The following is a 15,706-nucleotide window of genomic DNA, read 5'->3' as shown; positions in this document are numbered from 1 at the left end:
CTGTCCGCTTCTCCCAGAGCTTCTCAAGGCTGCAGGGGAAGCCTGGGTCCCCCCCCCCCAGCCCCACAGAGCAAAGAAGCCAAGACAGCGAGCAGGATCCATCCCACTGGCTGTCTTGGCTTCTGCCATAGCCACACAACCTCTCCAGCCGGGAGCTAAACATCTCCAGCACGGCTAAAGAAGCGTGGCTAAAGAACCCAAAGCAGCGAGCGCGATCCATCCCGCTCACTGCCTTGGCTTCCTCTTTAGCCTTGCGCAGCCTCTCCCGGCTGGAAAGGCTGTGCGCAGCTATGGCAATTCCCCCACCTCCCGCAAAAGCCCACAGGAGCCGCGCACCCTTTAAGGAGTGTGCGGCTCCTGCGGGCTTTTCTACGAGGAGGGAGAAGTGACTGTCTGGCCGCGTCAGTCCCTTCTCCCTTCTGGGGAAAAGCCCACAAGAGCCGCGCAAAGCTTGTGTGTGGCTCTTGGGGGCTTTTCCTGCCTGTCTCCCCCCTGCATTCGCTCCATAGGACGCACAGACTTTCCCCCTTAGTTTTTAAGAGGGAAAAAGTGCATCCTATGGAGCGAAAAATATGGTATTTTGATTTGAATTAATAACAACAATTCATAGAACCCTAGAATTGTGGTCTGCAATCATCTAGTTCAACACCCTGTGATGCAGGAATATGCAGCTGCCCTATATGTAGATCGAACCTGTGACCTTCGTGTTATCAGCACCGAACTCTAACCAGCTGAGCTATCAATTGTAGTAGTTCTTGCATTTGTAAGACACCCTATGAGACATCAGTCACCAAACCGAACACTTGAACTCCTTCCACCAATCATTCCCATACCTTTTAACTGTTCAGCTCACGCACATATCATGCCATAGAGAAGTTATGTTTCTGTTTTGTCTTTTAGCTGTTCGATGGTAGTAATGAAAATGCTACAGTTGTTGGCAAGTTTTGTGGCTCCAGATTTCCAGCTCCTTTTCTTTCTACTGACAACTTCTTGACCATTAAGTTTGTCACCGACATGTATGTAGAAAGAGCAGGCTTCAATGTTACCTACACTACTGTGGACAGTGAGTATAATTTTCATTTTCTTCCCAGAAGATCCCGTGAAATAAGCCATTCCTTTGTCTTGCACAACTCCAGGGAGGATTTCAAAACTTTAAAAATCAGCAATTATATAGCTCAGTGTTATCAAATTAGGAAACCAATTATAGAGAGAATCCAGCTTCCTGGAGAAGATAAGACTTGATGGAAGAGATGGTGACTGAAATGTATCTGTCTGGGTGGAGAGGATTTGGGGAGATCAGAGGGGTTAGAAGGTGGGGCTTGGTTAGGACTGTTAGACCACTGATTTAGAAAACACGAACTTGCACATTGCTTCAAGTATTTTAAAGAGAAAAGCAACTCCAATGTCATAGAAATATAGTATTTAAAAACCCATCATGATATAATTGATCTATTTTGAATCTGCACATTTTGTCTCTTGGCATTGAACATTTGTACCTCAATGTCTTGTTGCTTTCAAATAAATATCTCTTTAGGTCAACAGCTTATGATTCTGAGTTGAAGTACACAAAAAGATCTTTGCTGGATCAGTGCAATGCCCCATCTAGTCCAGTATCCTTGTTCTGTGTTTATTCATTTAACTAAATTCATATGCCATTTTATTGCAAAATAAACCCCTGAAGCAGTTCCCACAGGGGCCAGCCAGATTCCTATTAGAAACTTGCAAGCAGGACTGGAGCGCAACACCACCCTCTCCTTGTGAGAATTGAAGCTACTGATATTCAGAGGCATCCTGCCTCGGATGCTGGAAGTTATACATAACCACCATCCCTAGTAGCTACAGATAGCCTTGCTCCTCCATGAAAGAGTGCTTATAAACCAGCAAGCTTGGCTAATCTGTGTTGCTGTTGCTTTTAACAGGACTGTGCGGAGGTGTGTTTAATGCAACTTCAACCAGCCAAACAGCGACATCGCCCTACTTTCCAGAAGCATATCCTCCCTTTACGTACTGCAGATGGGTTATTGATGCTCCTCCTGAGCAACATGTGAAAATAGTGGTGCAAGAATTCCACCTCCAGTCCAGCCAGGACTGCTCTCAGAACTATCTAGAGTTCCAAGAGTCACCACTGGTAAGTCAGCCAGGCCTGCTGCTAGGATCCTTGTGTGCTAAGGGTGAAGGTGGGGATCCCCAGTCTGGGTGTCAAAGGTCCATGAGATTTCCCTGCTTTCAATTCCCCTTGCCCAAATCTACATTGTCTGATACTAAATGCCAAACAAGACCCAATGCTAATTGCATGAATGGAGCTTATGTGCATATATGAAAGTTGATGTGGTTAGGACCATGGCAGGGACATAAAACATGAAGTGCTCTCTTCCTAACATCCACTGCCCTAAAGCAGCTATCACAGCTACTATCTGCATAACAAAACAAAAACTTATGGATGTGAATTGCATTCATGCAATTAATGCCATTGAAGTCTGAAGGTTGAGAGATTGAAATCCTGGTGTCAGGCATCCCCCCCAGGTAAGACTGTTTTTTGAAAGGGTAAAGGAAATGTAAGCTTTATTATTCATGACAAACAAAGCCATTCCAAGTATAGGTTTTACATGCAGCCAAGATGAAGCCAATAAGTCAGCACTAGCACATTCTAATTCATTCCAATACAGGCTGAACCTGGAGAAGCAGCAGTAAGTAAGGAAAGCCTGAAAGGAAGCAGTTGCTTTACCTAAGAGTAGTTACTAAGAGTCAGAATTAAGATTGCCAGAAGAAATATCAACAACCTCAGATATGCAGATGACACAACTTTGATGGCAGAAAGTGAGGAGGAATTAAAGAACCTCTTAATGAGGGTGAAAGAGGAGAGCGCAAAATATGGTCTGAAGCTCAACATCAAAAACAAACTAAGATCATGGCCACTGGTCCCATCACCTCCTGGCAAATAGAAGGAGAAGTAATGGAGGCAGTGAGAGATTTTACTTTCTTGGGCTCCATGATCACTGCAGATGGCGACAACAGTCACAAAATTAAAAGACACCTGCTTCTTGGGAGAAAAGCGATGACAAACCTAGACAGCATCTTAAAAATCAGAGATATCACCTTGCCGACAAAGGTCCATATAGTTAAAGCTATGGTTTTCCCAGTACGGAAGTGAGAGCTGGACCATAAAGAAGGCTGATCACCAAAGAATTGATGCTTTTGAATTATGGTGCTGGAGGAGACTCTTGAGAGTCCCATGGACTGCAAGAAGATCAAACCTCTCCATTCTGAAGGAAATCAGCCCTGGGTGCTCACTGGAAGGACAGATCCTGAAGCTGAGACTCCAATACTTTGGCCACCTCATGAGAAGAGAAGACTCCCTGGAAAAGACCCTGATGTTGGGAAAGATTGAGGGCACAAGGAGAAGGGGATGACAGAGGACAAGATGGTTGGACAGTGTACTCGAAGCTACCAGCATGAGTTTGACCTAACTGCAGGAGGCAGTGGAAGACAGGAGTGCCTGGCGTGCTCTGGTCCATGGGGTCACGAAGAGTCAGACATAACTAAACGACTAAACAACAAAGATACTAAGAGAGAAGGAATCAATGAGGAGGATCGGGTTGCCTTTAACACCAAGAATGTCACAAGCACTGGCAACCAGATGCTTGTGTTCACATGGCACTATATCTTGCAATAGCTGTGCAAAATGTCACAAGCCACAATATGTCACAATCTGTTAGGAAAGTCTCCTTCATTTCCATATGCTCTTTTTTTCCTTCCCCCCCCCCCCAAGCTTTGACTTCTTGCTTATTACATTTCAGGGCAATCCAGAACATGCTGATCACGTCCACCGATTCTGCGGCTCTGAAAATCTTGCGATTCCTGTGTTTTATTCTTATGGGCGGACTGCTGTTGTAATTTTCAGATCGGAAGCCTATGTGGTTAATAATGGACTTAGCTTCTCTTACCTTACTTCAGGTAAAGCTTTCACCCTGCTTTTTATAGGCACCAAAAATTATTAGCGTGGGGAGTGAAAATCTAAAGGTGTGAAGATATTGTAAAATGTAGAAACGATATATATTTATGCAGGTTTTGGTGTCCTCGGGTGTCTTCCCGTGTAAAAGTTGGGGTGTCTAGGCGACGTTTCGACGAGGTCTCACTCGTCATCTTCAGGCTGGTGCTTGAAGATATATATTTATATTTATATTTATATTTTTGTCTCCTGCTAGGCTGCAACAGAGAATACAACCAATCTTTCGGCTATCTGAAAAGCCCGGGCTGGCCTGATCCTTACCCTCACAACTTGGATTGTACTATTATTCTGCGGTCCCCACTAAATCACACCATCTCTCTCTTTTTCAATTCCTTTAACCTACAACACAATGGATGCCATGATTTCTTAGAGGTATGACAGTTACCTGCTTCACATGGTCGGCTTCACGGGGCCCCTTTCCTTAAACCAGGAACCTGATCCAGATTACCTCCTATGTCTGCAATTTCCTTTTCAAGTAGCAGCTAGTCTAATCCTAGGTTAGATTATAGACCAGAATGGGTCACATGACACCTCCTAACTCCTGTAAAAACTTCCAAGAGGACTCTACTACTATATTCCATGTGATAAGTCTGCCTCTGTTGCCATGTCCTGGGTCTGACTCAGATACCATGCTGATTATAAGATCAGCTTTGTGATAAAGCACTTGTAGGAATCACCCTTCTTTTTTTAAAAAAGAAAAGATTAAAGATACCTGCTAGTGTCATGACAGAGACTGTTTCCATCAAGTTACCTGTATCAGTTGCAAAGATTTTAGTTATTCATCACTGATAACATTTCATTAACAATGGCTTTGTATATGCTTCTAAAGGTCAGAAATGGTAGTGATGCAAACTCTCCACTGCTTGGCAAGTACTGTGGAAACACCCTACCCAATCCTGTATTTGCCAAAAATCATGCTGTGTATCTCCGTTTCAAAAGCGACATCCTAGCTTCCAGTGAAGGATATGAAATCACTTGGACTTCATCACCAACTGGTACTAGCAATGGTTTTCATTCTATATTTGTTTGTTTGTTTCCACTTATAACCTGCTATTTGGACTTTCAAGGCTCTCAGGGTATCTTACAAATTATTTTTAAAAACGTTAAGACTTAATTTAAACTACATTGAAGAGATTATAATGACGCCCACTGAGTAGACTATTAAACATGGATTTCCAGTCATCTAGAACTGTATCAGATTCACCTTCCAAATACCGGTAAATATGTGCTGAAATAAGAAACCTTTGACCATTCCTGAATGGAAGGACTGGAGCCTTTGCTGCAGAAATAGTTTCAAGGAAAGGGAACCATTCACTCCTCCTTATCATCATCATCATCATCATCATCATCATCATCATCAAACCTTTTATTGGCATCACATACAAACATCGAAAACAAATCAATACAGAATTACCACTTCCCCAGTGGCACAAAACATTTGCTAAAGGAGGCAGAGCAGTCTATCGTCACATCTCTAGGTCTCCAGGGAGATCAGACGTCTGCAGTGTATTTTGACAACAAAAAACCAAATAGAGATATTTAGCCACAAACTTGGTGTGCTCCTGATCACTTCCCAGTAATAGAAAATGTATGACCTTCAACTCTGGTTTCCATTTGGGGATACAGAGTTGATCTAGAAATTGCTGGCAGAGATCAGCATATAGTTTACAATTATCCTTTTCCCCACAAATCCAACTTGTATCAGTGAGCAATCTCGGAATAAGGCCTCTTCTGTTCATGTATGGAAGGGATGGGGAAAGTTTGGTCATCAAGGTGTTGGCATACAACTCCCACCAACCCTGACTATTGGCCATTCTGGCTGGGACTGATGGGAGTTGGAGTCCAGCAACACCTGGAGAACTGCAGATGTTCCCTATCCCTGCCATACATCAGCAGGAGAGGTCTCATCCAATCGTGGCTACACTCCTCGCTGGGATCCAGTTCTCCTTCCTCGGTGTCCTGCCAGTTGAAGGTTTAAAACCATCACTTTGAATTGTGTTTGCAAACAAATTTAGAGCAAGAGCAGCTATTTTAACAATCCCATTATATGCTCCTTTCAGCCAACTCCCGAGATTAAATATTGATAACACTTTGAACTAGTTGAAATTGCCAGATCACCTTCAAAGGTGAATCACTGTACAGTGTAGTAGTGATGATAATTTATTATTTATACCCCACCCATCTGGCTGGGTTTCCCCAGCCACTCTGGGCAGCTTCCAACAGGATATTAAAAACACAGTAAAAGATCAAACATTAAAAACTTCCCTAAACAGGGCTGCCTTCAGATGTCTTCTAAAAGTCAGATAGTTTATTTCTTTGACATCTGGTGGGAGGGTGTTCCACAGGGTGGGTGCCACTACCAAGAAGGCCCTCTGCCTGGTTCCCTGTAACTGCACTTCTAGCAGTGAGGGAACCACCAGAAGGCCCTCAGCGCTGGACCGCAGTGTCCAGGCAGAACGATGGGAATAGAGACACTCCTTCAGGTATACTGGGCTGAAGCCATTTAGGGCTTTAAAGGTCAGCACCAACACTTTGAATTGTGCCCCAAAACGTACTGGGAGCCAATGTAGGTCTTTCAGGACCGGAGTTATGTGGTCTTGGTGGCCACTTGCAGTTACCGGTCTAGCTGCCGCATTCTGGATTACAACAACGCAATCTGGATGTTCCATACATTACAATGTTCAGGTGAGCCTCCTTCTCCAAAAGGTTTGTAACTGGCCAACAAGCCTAAGCTGGTAAAACGTGTTCCTGGCCATGGCTGCTGCCTGGGAATTCACAAGCAATGACAAGACATACTGTAACCTAAAAATTGGTATGTTGTGTTATGTTTTGCAATTGTATTCCTATAAATCCAGGCTGGTTGGGATTTCAGGAAAAAAACAACCCTCATGCGATCTTCCTCATCCAGTTTAAGACCAATGAAGTTAGTTTAAGAAATGCAGCATAACCATTGATACTTCCTTCCTTATGTCTATTGCTGAGAATGTTGAGAATGCACAGTACAACAAATTATTTAGCACTAACTTTCTGTTTGTAGGATGTGGTGGTACTTTATATGGTGAGACTGGTTCATTTGCCAGCCCTGGGTACCCAGCTTCTTATCAGAATCAGACAGACTGCGAGTGGACAATTAAAGCCCCCCAAGGAAGGGCTGTTACCGTCCATTTTGCTTTCATCAGCATTGATGATCCTGGTGACTGTAGCAGCAACTATCTGAAACTTTATAATGGACCGGACAGTAGCCATGCATCTATGGGACCATATTGTGGAATGGTATGTTTTAATTTTCTACTATGCGACGTTTGCCAGTGTGGGCTCCAGCTCTGTTGTGGGTTGTATAACATACATGGTCATTCCAACAGAGAGACTGTAGTGACATCTAGTGGAGTTTGTGCTAAAGTGTTCCTTTTATTTTAGTTTCTTCCTCTGAGTGTTTCCAAAATGAGATCTAATATCTCGGTTCACAAACTCTCACCCTTCCCATGTTGCAATGCAGAGAAAGCAGTGCTGGATGAAATTATGAGATTCTTCACCTGAAGGCAGCTCAGTTATACACAGCCTGGTGAAATCTAGATTGGACTATACAGTACCATACTCTGTGCTGAGTTGCCTTTGAAGACAGTTCAGTCATACTGCAGTTGGTACAAAACACAGCTGTTGTAGGGAACACATCTTGTCACTTTTAAATGAACCCCTCTGGCTGTCAATTTGTTTCTAGGAAGAATTCAGAGTGTTTATTCAGTTTATTCAAAATTATAACCTTGGGACCTGAGTACTAGGAAGGGTGGGCTACTCGCACGCACGCCTGGCTGACGTTTAAGATCTTCATCCACAGGCTGCCCAGAATACTCTGCCACCACCAGAAGCAATGGAAATGCACCCTGCTCTGTCTGTTCACACAATACCTTTAAATCATATTTAAAATGTGTGTGTGCACACACATACAATCCTGGGAACTGTAGTTGCTCCCTCACTGAACTACACTTCCCACCACTCTAAGTAAGCTACAGCTCTTAGGATTCTTGGGTGGGGAAAATGTGCTTTAAAGGCACGGGTGTGTACACAGCCCCTGTAAGCAATGCTTGACACAACCTAAGATATGTTTTGTCAAACATCCACACCTCATTCTGCTTCATTAGTTTTTTTGTCATGCTTTTCCAATGCTGTCACACTGTTGCCATCTGGGGCCAGGGCACTCTTGCATTATAGTGCAACAAAAGCAAGACAAAAAAAACTAAATTAGAACATTTGCAGTATAAAAAATTACAGGGACGTTTCCGCAGGAAGTCTAGGGATCTGCATTGATTGGAAAGTAAGCAGTATGTCTACCCCAAAACTTTTGCAGCTGCAAACAGTATTGAAAGCAGCATCATGTATAATTGCCCCCATATCATCACAAATTCACAATAAAAAGGATGTCTGGAAGGGCACTTAAACCAGGGTCGGTTCTAGACAACTTGTTTGTTGAACATTCATCCTGATCTGTTTCCACAAAGCTCCTGAGGCGGTTAGACAATGTCAGCTATTTATTGAGCATTCATTCTGATTTGTTTGGGGGAAGTTATATTATGTTCCATAAAGCAATTGTTATCCCACACTTCCAAGCATGTTTCCTCATCACTTTCCTTATTGCAAAAAGTCCACTTTAGCATGGGAGGAATTCCAAATAAACTTTTAATTGCACAATCTTTTAATTGCACAATCTGAATTTGCTGATATGTGATTTAATCCTCTGTGCAAAATAAAGACAGCCTGGAATTATCCTGTGTAGCATTCTTATAGGGATATGCTTTCTGAGAAAAGGTTCTGTAATCAGTATTATTATTATTTTTATTCCCCCTTTTCTTCTCAGGACACCAACATTGCTCCATTTACAGCTGCATCACATGAAGTGTTTATAAAATTCCATTCAGAGTATGTAACTCTACCGTCAGGATTTAGGCTAACTTGGAACAGCTGAAATAATGCTTCTGTGGAATACAGCACTTCTCTGTATTGAAGAGACTTCAAAGAATATAATTGTCTCCATAAATACAATAAAATTATTTTGGTCAATGCAGTTGTTATGTATTTTTGAAATTCAAATGTTTTTGAGCTCTTTGTGATTGCTTGTAAGAATACAGTGGTCCCTCTAGTTACGAACTTAATTCGTTCCAGAGGTCCTGAACAGTTAACCTGAAACTGTTCTTAACTAGAGGCGTGCTTTCGCTAATGGGGACTCTTGCTGCCGCTGCACCGCCGGCACACGATTTCTGTTCTCATCCTGGGGCAAAGTTCTCAACTTGAGGTAACTCTTCCAGGTTAGCAGAGTTTGTAACCTGAAGCGTTTGTAACCTGAGGCATTTGTAACTCAAGGTACCACTGTATCTGTTTGCTATTGGGCACAAAACACTGAAAATGACTCCAAATGAGAGCTGAGTGCCCCTAAACAAACTATTCTCCAAAATCACTCTTCTATATAGACAATGGTAAGACTTGGAGCATTGCAAAAATAACTCTTGAACTATTGGTGGAGCGGGAGACATCAACTAGCGTTCCTGCTGGATACAGAAAATCATGCTCAGTTCTAAGATACATGAATTTGTCTAAAATTCATATCACTTATTTGGGACATTTACACACTTTCCAAAATAAGAATGGTTGATTATAACTACAGTATTTCAGACCAAATACAAATTATTATTATTAATAATAATAATAACAATAATTGTGCAGCCACCTTGGGTCCCTAAATATTGCTGGTCTACAGGCTCCATCACCCCACAACCAGCTTAGCTGATGTCCAACAACAGTGGGGAACCCAAGGTTGAAGAAGGCTGAAGTAGGTGACTTTCAAGGTCCCTTGCAACACTAGGATTCTATGACTCTAAAAAGGCATCAGCACAACATTAAAAGCCTCTTCTCTCTTTAAATGATGGTAGCTTCTGTGCTGTGTTACTGTCTTCTGATTTTATTGATACTGGGGTTTTAGTATGTGAGTTATTTAACTTCATTGGCTAAGACCCAAGACATTACTTTAGGTGCCTCCCAGGGCTTGAACATGTACCGTGGGATTTGTTTTAAACCCCCCCCCCACCCATTTTGAACAGCAAAGTCCCATGTGCGTCAAATTTTAAAAGCTCTGAAATGTTCCCCCAGTTTCAAAAGTGGTTTCCCATGTTGAGGAAAACAAGCAAAAGCTCCTTCGGCACATGGAAACAAGTTGCACTTACACTCATTGGAACCTGGCCAAAGCCTGTAAATGGCCTTGAGTGGGTTGTAACAGAAAGGCGATTAATACATTTAATAACTAGATAAATTGAGTGGAAGTGGTGCCCATACCTCTCAAATGTGGTTTTTGACCCTAGGCAGTAAAGCTTGCTGAGTAAGGTCATTTGTGGGGATGAGCTGCCCATTCCAAAATGCAAGGGGTGTTTTGTGCTATTACCAGCCTGGCAGATGTGCCATGCAAAGCCAAGTAAGAGGGCCCTGCAATGGGATCTTAAAACAAACTCTCATTGGGATACATGTGTTGGGATTGGGTATCAGTAGCCTCCTTTCCATTTTTTTTTTTTTACTAAGTGGTCGGGTTTTTTTGCATCTGTCATGCTGGGTATGCTTATGCTATGTCCTCACTTGTTTGGTTCTACTGATGGTTTGAGGATGTCAATAGGAAGGGTGAATATAAGTAAACCTATGTTCCTCTCTCACAAGAGTGCCATAACTGCAGAACCATGATTGTAAGTAGTCATTGTGGAGTTGACTGGTTTCCTTCTGCTTCAGTAATGTCCGTACAGACAGCTGGAAGTGAGACATTTGCCGATTTATTTCAGCAGTGGCCTAAATTGATCATGGGGAAAGAGACTGAAAATAAAACTGCCAGTACCATAATGTCATTACACAAATCTATGGTGTGACCGCACTTGGGATACCATTTACTGTTCACCTCAAAAGGGAAATTGTGGAGTTGCAAAAGATTCAGAAAAGGGCACCCAAAATGGAGCAACTCTCCTGTGAGGAAAGCTTTCCATATTTGGTGTTTTTAAAGCCTTAAGGCATTTTGGGGAGTGGGGGAGATGAGTAAGTGAGGCCTATGGCAGAAGTGTAAAATATATATATATACCGTATTTTTTGTTCTATAAGACTCACTTTTCCCCTCCTAAAAAGTAAGAGTGCGTCTTATGGAGCGAATGCAGGCTGCACAGCTATCCCAGAAGCCAGAACAGCAAGAGGGATCACTGCTTTCGCTGCACAGCAATCCCTATTGTTGTTCTGGATTCTGAGATTCAGAATATTCCCTATTGTTGTTCTGGATTCTGAGATTCAGAATATTTTTTTTCTTGTTTTCCTCTTCCAAAAACTAGGTGCGCCTCATGGTCTGCTGCGTCTTATAGAGCGAAAAATACGGTATGCATGTTATGGAGAAAATAAACTTTTTTTCCTGTCAAACTTCTAGACACTTGGGTCACCCTGTGAAGCAACACGTGGAAGATCCAAGATGGACAAAAGCAATGACTTCAGAACACATAGTTAAACAAACAAACAAAGAAAGAAAATTCAGCTGCAAGATGTGCTGATGACCACCAACTTGGGCAGCTTTAAAGGGAAATTAAATCTGTGGAGGTTAAGGCTATCAGTGGCCAGTAGTCGCGATGACCATGCATTACCTCCAAAACTGGAGGCAGTTGTTGACATCCGTTTGTCTCGGGAGACCACGGGAGAGTACGCCTTCAGGCGTGAAGCCAAACCCCGAACAGTCGCAGCGCCCGCTGTGGCTGAACGCCTCTTAATACCAATTGCTGAGGGGGGGCAGAAGTGGGGAGCGCTCTGCTGCGCCCACGACCTGCCTGACCACCTGCGCCCCACGGGCACCTGCTTGGCCACTGCGAGAACAGGGTGTCAGGTCAAATGGACCTTCTCCTCTGATGCACCTGGGATCTTCCCGCGTCCTTCATTTCCAGAGCTCCGCCCTAAGTGTTTTCCTTTGATTCCTCTTTCCACCCCCTATTGGCTTGCGCGTTCTTCCTCCCCGCACATTCCAAGCACGAAATGTCTCGGTGCAAAAGATGCGCTTCAGCATCCGGCTGCCCGAACGCAAAAAGAAAAGCGGGGAAGGAAGAACACCCTCCGCGAAAGTCCCCAACTACTTCTTCCAATGCCACCGCCCGTGCACCTCCATAGCCTCGGGCCCGCCGCCTATTGGCTCGCTCCTGGGTCCTCCCGTCCAATGGCGGCTGGGCGAAGGCGGAGCTGCTTCTCGGGTTGGGCAGCCGCCGGCTGCGCATTCCGAGCGTCGGGCGGAGCCGCTGCTCCCTGGAGCGCTTCGCCTTACTTGGAGCGGCGCGCGCCGGGCTTCCCTCGCCCTCCCCGCCGGGCGCCTGCGCACTGAGAAGGGAGGCACTTGCCCCGGGGCGGCGACGGGCGGGCGGGACGGAGGCGGCGCCTCAGAGCAGGGCGTGTGCCGTGAAGCGGGGAGCCCGGCCGGCCGGAGTTGAGCAGCCAGCAGCGCCCCGGTCCCGTCCCGTCGGTGAGTTGCTGCGTCGCCCCCCCCGAAACCCGAGAGCTCAAGCGGGGCCTGCCCGGCTTTCGGACTTGGACGACGAGTCGGAGCCCCTCGGCCCCCTTCCTTTCCCTGGTCGTGTGAACTGACAGCCTCCTGGACCCAGGAAGGACTCGCCCCTTCTCCTCCTCCTCCTCCTCCCGAGGCCGGCGTCGCTCTTTCCCCTTCTGCAAAGCGGGGGCAGCTTCCTGGGTTTCTGCAGAGAGTGCCATGGGAAGCAAAAAGAAGAACCCCGAGGTTCTTGGTTCTTCAACAGGGGTGGGGATCTGTGGGCCAGATCCCAGCCAGCAGGGCCAGTGGTCAAGGGTTCCCCATCTCTGCTCTGAAACGCTGGAGGGGATAACACCCAAAGTGTACACGAATAGTTGAGTTGTTTACTTTTGTTCGGTGATTTGCATGGAAGTGTCCCATGAATACAGCTGCACACACCAGCGCTGGGTTTTGGTTGGTACAAAATAGTAATACAGTGGTAACTCGGGTTACAGATGCCTCAGGTTACAGGCTGTGCTAACCCAGAAAAAGTACCTCGTGTTAAGAACTTTGCTTCAGGATGAGAACAGAAATCGTGCTCCGGCGTTGCAGCAGAGGGAGGCCCCATTAGCTAAAGTGGTACCTCAGGTTAAGAACAGACCTCCAGAAGGATTAAGTTCTTAACCCGAGGTACCACTGTAATAATAATAATAATAATACCCAGTGCTTTTTCTGGGAGACACGGGGACGCATACCGCTAAACATTTTGTGAATCTTTGTACTTTTGTCCATTTACTGTATTTATTTTTCTCGATTTGAACGATAAAATGGTGATTTTCTAGAGTCAAAATGAGAGTACCCCTAAACATGTTTTTAGAAAAAAGCACTGATAATACCTATGTTTTGATGGGGACCCACTAACAAGATCCATTAACAAAAAGTAACTGGACCAAAAGGAATTATTGTGAAAATCCAATATTTAGGGAAGTGCCAAATTTTTGTCCTTGCTCAGGGCACCATATTACCAGTCTGCCCCTGCACACATGGTAGCTGAGTGTACACTTCCCTGAGCAAATGCTTGTGCATATATGGAGACGACTTGTTCCTATTTTCAGCTTCATGTGTGAGCAAACTGACTGCCTCGTTCTTTGCAGAGTTAAGAGGCAATTGCTAGAACTTCTTACTTCTGAGGCCAGTCATTCAAGGTTTTATGAGAGCCTTTCCCCCATGACTGTTCCACCTGTCAGGGGCAGGGAAATGATAGGAAGGACTATCGTTGAGGTAACTAGGATGCTGATGGGTGTAGGGCGTTTTGAATCTACCCCACCAGTTTTGTGTGATCTGTGTTAGCTGCCAGTTAGTTTCTGAGCTCAACACAAGGTACTAGTGTTCATCTTTAAAGCCTGCTCTTATCATTTTCTGGGTGGCCACTTTGAGAACAGGATGCTGGGCTAGATGAGCCATTAACTTGTTCCCCCAGGCTCTTATGACCTTATTCCTCAACAGGATGAGGCACCCTTGACAGTGACCACAGGTAGGACTTCTTCTGTAGTGACACCCATCCTGAGGGATTCCAAGTGCCAGGCCTTCCCACTTTTAGACAGCTAATGAAGACGTGGTTGTTTACTGAATATTTTTGACAGAATATTTCCTCTTGCTGGTGTTCTGACAGCTGCTTTGTCACTGTCTGGTCTGACTTTTTATGCAAATAGTTTGATTTATGATTCCATTGAACTATGCATGGTTTTGTGTTGCTGTTGTCCCTTTTTTATTAGCTGGCAGGATTTTCTTTTGATAAATAGTTGGCATGTAAGTTTTTAAAACAATTTCCAGCTTGATATAAGCTGTGCGTAGCTTACGGGCTTGACATTTGGTGTAAACAGTACACTTTGCCTGGTTGAGCATTGCTGTCCCAATAACTTCTGGACAGCACCAGGTTGGGGAAAGCTACTCTGTGTGATTAGAATGCTTGTGTGAGCAGCATTTCTATGTCTCAGATGGGCTACTGTATTGACTTATTTAGGGCAGTAAAATATACCTGCCTCTTACTGTCTTATATCACTTTCCCATATCTGTCATTCATTCCTGTTCCACTTTGTCTCTCTGTTCTGGTTCCAGCTTAACCATGTCCAAATCACTGAAAAAAATTGTGGAGGAGAGTAGGGAGAAGAACATATTGGAGGTGGACATGTGTGATCGAGGGATCTCTAGCATGCTGGACATATCTGGCCTGTGTAAGTATTTCTCTTCTCCCTGCTTGCCCCCATCATGGCTTTCTTGCACTTCCAAGCATAAGGTTGCTTCTATATTCTTGGGTCTGAACACATGTCACAACCACAGAAAAAGCTGAAGGGCGCATTACTGTAAGAGCCATATATCACCATATATCTTTGGAGAGAAAGACATTTCTGAAGTCCTCTCAGTTGACAAAACTGAAATCAGAGCCCTGAAACGCTTTTGGGGTGTTATCATCTGAAGATTTCCTGAAAAGGGGCAGCTGTACGTTAGATGTAATGTGTGGAGGTCTGATTCACACATAAGTTTGTCCAGATAAATACAGTGGTACCTTGGGTTACATACGCTTCAGGTTACAGACTCTGCTAACCCAGAAGTAGTGCTTCAGGTTAAGAAATTTGCTTCAGGATAAGAACAGAAATCGTGCTGCGGTGGCAGCGGGAGGCCCCATTAGCTGAAGTGGTTAGAGTTAAGGCTTCAAGTTAAGAACAGTTTCAGGTTAAGAATGGACCTCCGGAACAAATTAAGTACTTAACCTGAGGTACCACTGTACTCTGTATGTCCTAGAGGAGTGGTGAAATGCTGGCTCACATGTCTGTCATACTGTTCAAACCAAATAATACTCCATGGACTTGTATATACATTTAGAACTGTTATTTCCCATGTTGCATTCAGCATTAATTATATTCACAGTGGGGGTTTTTTAATTAAAAAAAATCCTAGAACAAAAATTTATTATTTATGTCACTTTGGAAAATAGCTCAAGAGTCTGTAGATACCCAATATATTGGGTTATGGTCTAAACTGGCATTTGAAACCCCAACGTTTCTGAAGGTAAGCCAATCTGTGTCTGGTTAATGCCTTGGTGGTACATAGATGCCAACCTAGGCTCAATGGGACAGAAATGTAAGAAAATTAATACAGCGAGAGCCTGAATACTTAAAGAGCATTTA

The 15,706-nt window shown here is 44.2% G+C and overlaps 2 protein-coding genes across 2 annotated transcripts in view; both read left to right on the top strand.

The window, feature by feature from the left end:
- Positions 1–8,987, top strand: part of CUBN (cubilin) — a gene marked incomplete at its 5' end in the record, with an annotated part of 131,004 nt that extends 122,017 nt beyond the window's left edge. The window contains 7 exons of the mRNA XM_081930943.1: positions 901–1,063; positions 1,920–2,128; positions 3,798–3,954; positions 4,206–4,381; positions 4,839–5,004; positions 7,047–7,282; positions 8,862–8,987. Coding sequence (XP_081787069.1) covers positions 901–1,063; positions 1,920–2,128; positions 3,798–3,954; positions 4,206–4,381; positions 4,839–5,004; positions 7,047–7,282; positions 8,862–8,969 — 1,215 coding nt within the window. The 3' untranslated portion in view covers positions 8,970–8,987. The remainder of the gene's footprint in view (positions 1–900; positions 1,064–1,919; positions 2,129–3,797; positions 3,955–4,205; positions 4,382–4,838; positions 5,005–7,046; positions 7,283–8,861) is intronic.
- A 3,357-nt stretch (positions 8,988–12,344) lies between these two features.
- RSU1 (Ras suppressor protein 1) overlaps positions 12,345–15,706 on the top strand; it is a 63,835-nt gene continuing 60,473 nt past the window's right edge. The window contains exons 1-2 of the mRNA XM_081882700.1: positions 12,345–12,515; positions 14,637–14,752. Of these exons, the coding sequence (XP_081738826.1) occupies positions 14,644–14,752 (109 nt within the window). The 5' untranslated portion in view covers positions 12,345–12,515; positions 14,637–14,643. The remainder of the gene's footprint in view (positions 12,516–14,636; positions 14,753–15,706) is intronic.

Source organism: Podarcis melisellensis (genome assembly GCF_964234715.1).
Source record: "Podarcis melisellensis genome assembly, chromosome: 12".
Classification (NCBI taxonomy): Eukaryota; Metazoa; Chordata; class Lepidosauria; order Squamata; family Lacertidae; genus Podarcis; species Podarcis melisellensis.
The sequence above is the reverse complement of the archived record's forward strand: the minus strand, read 5'-3'. Positions and strand labels throughout refer to the sequence as shown.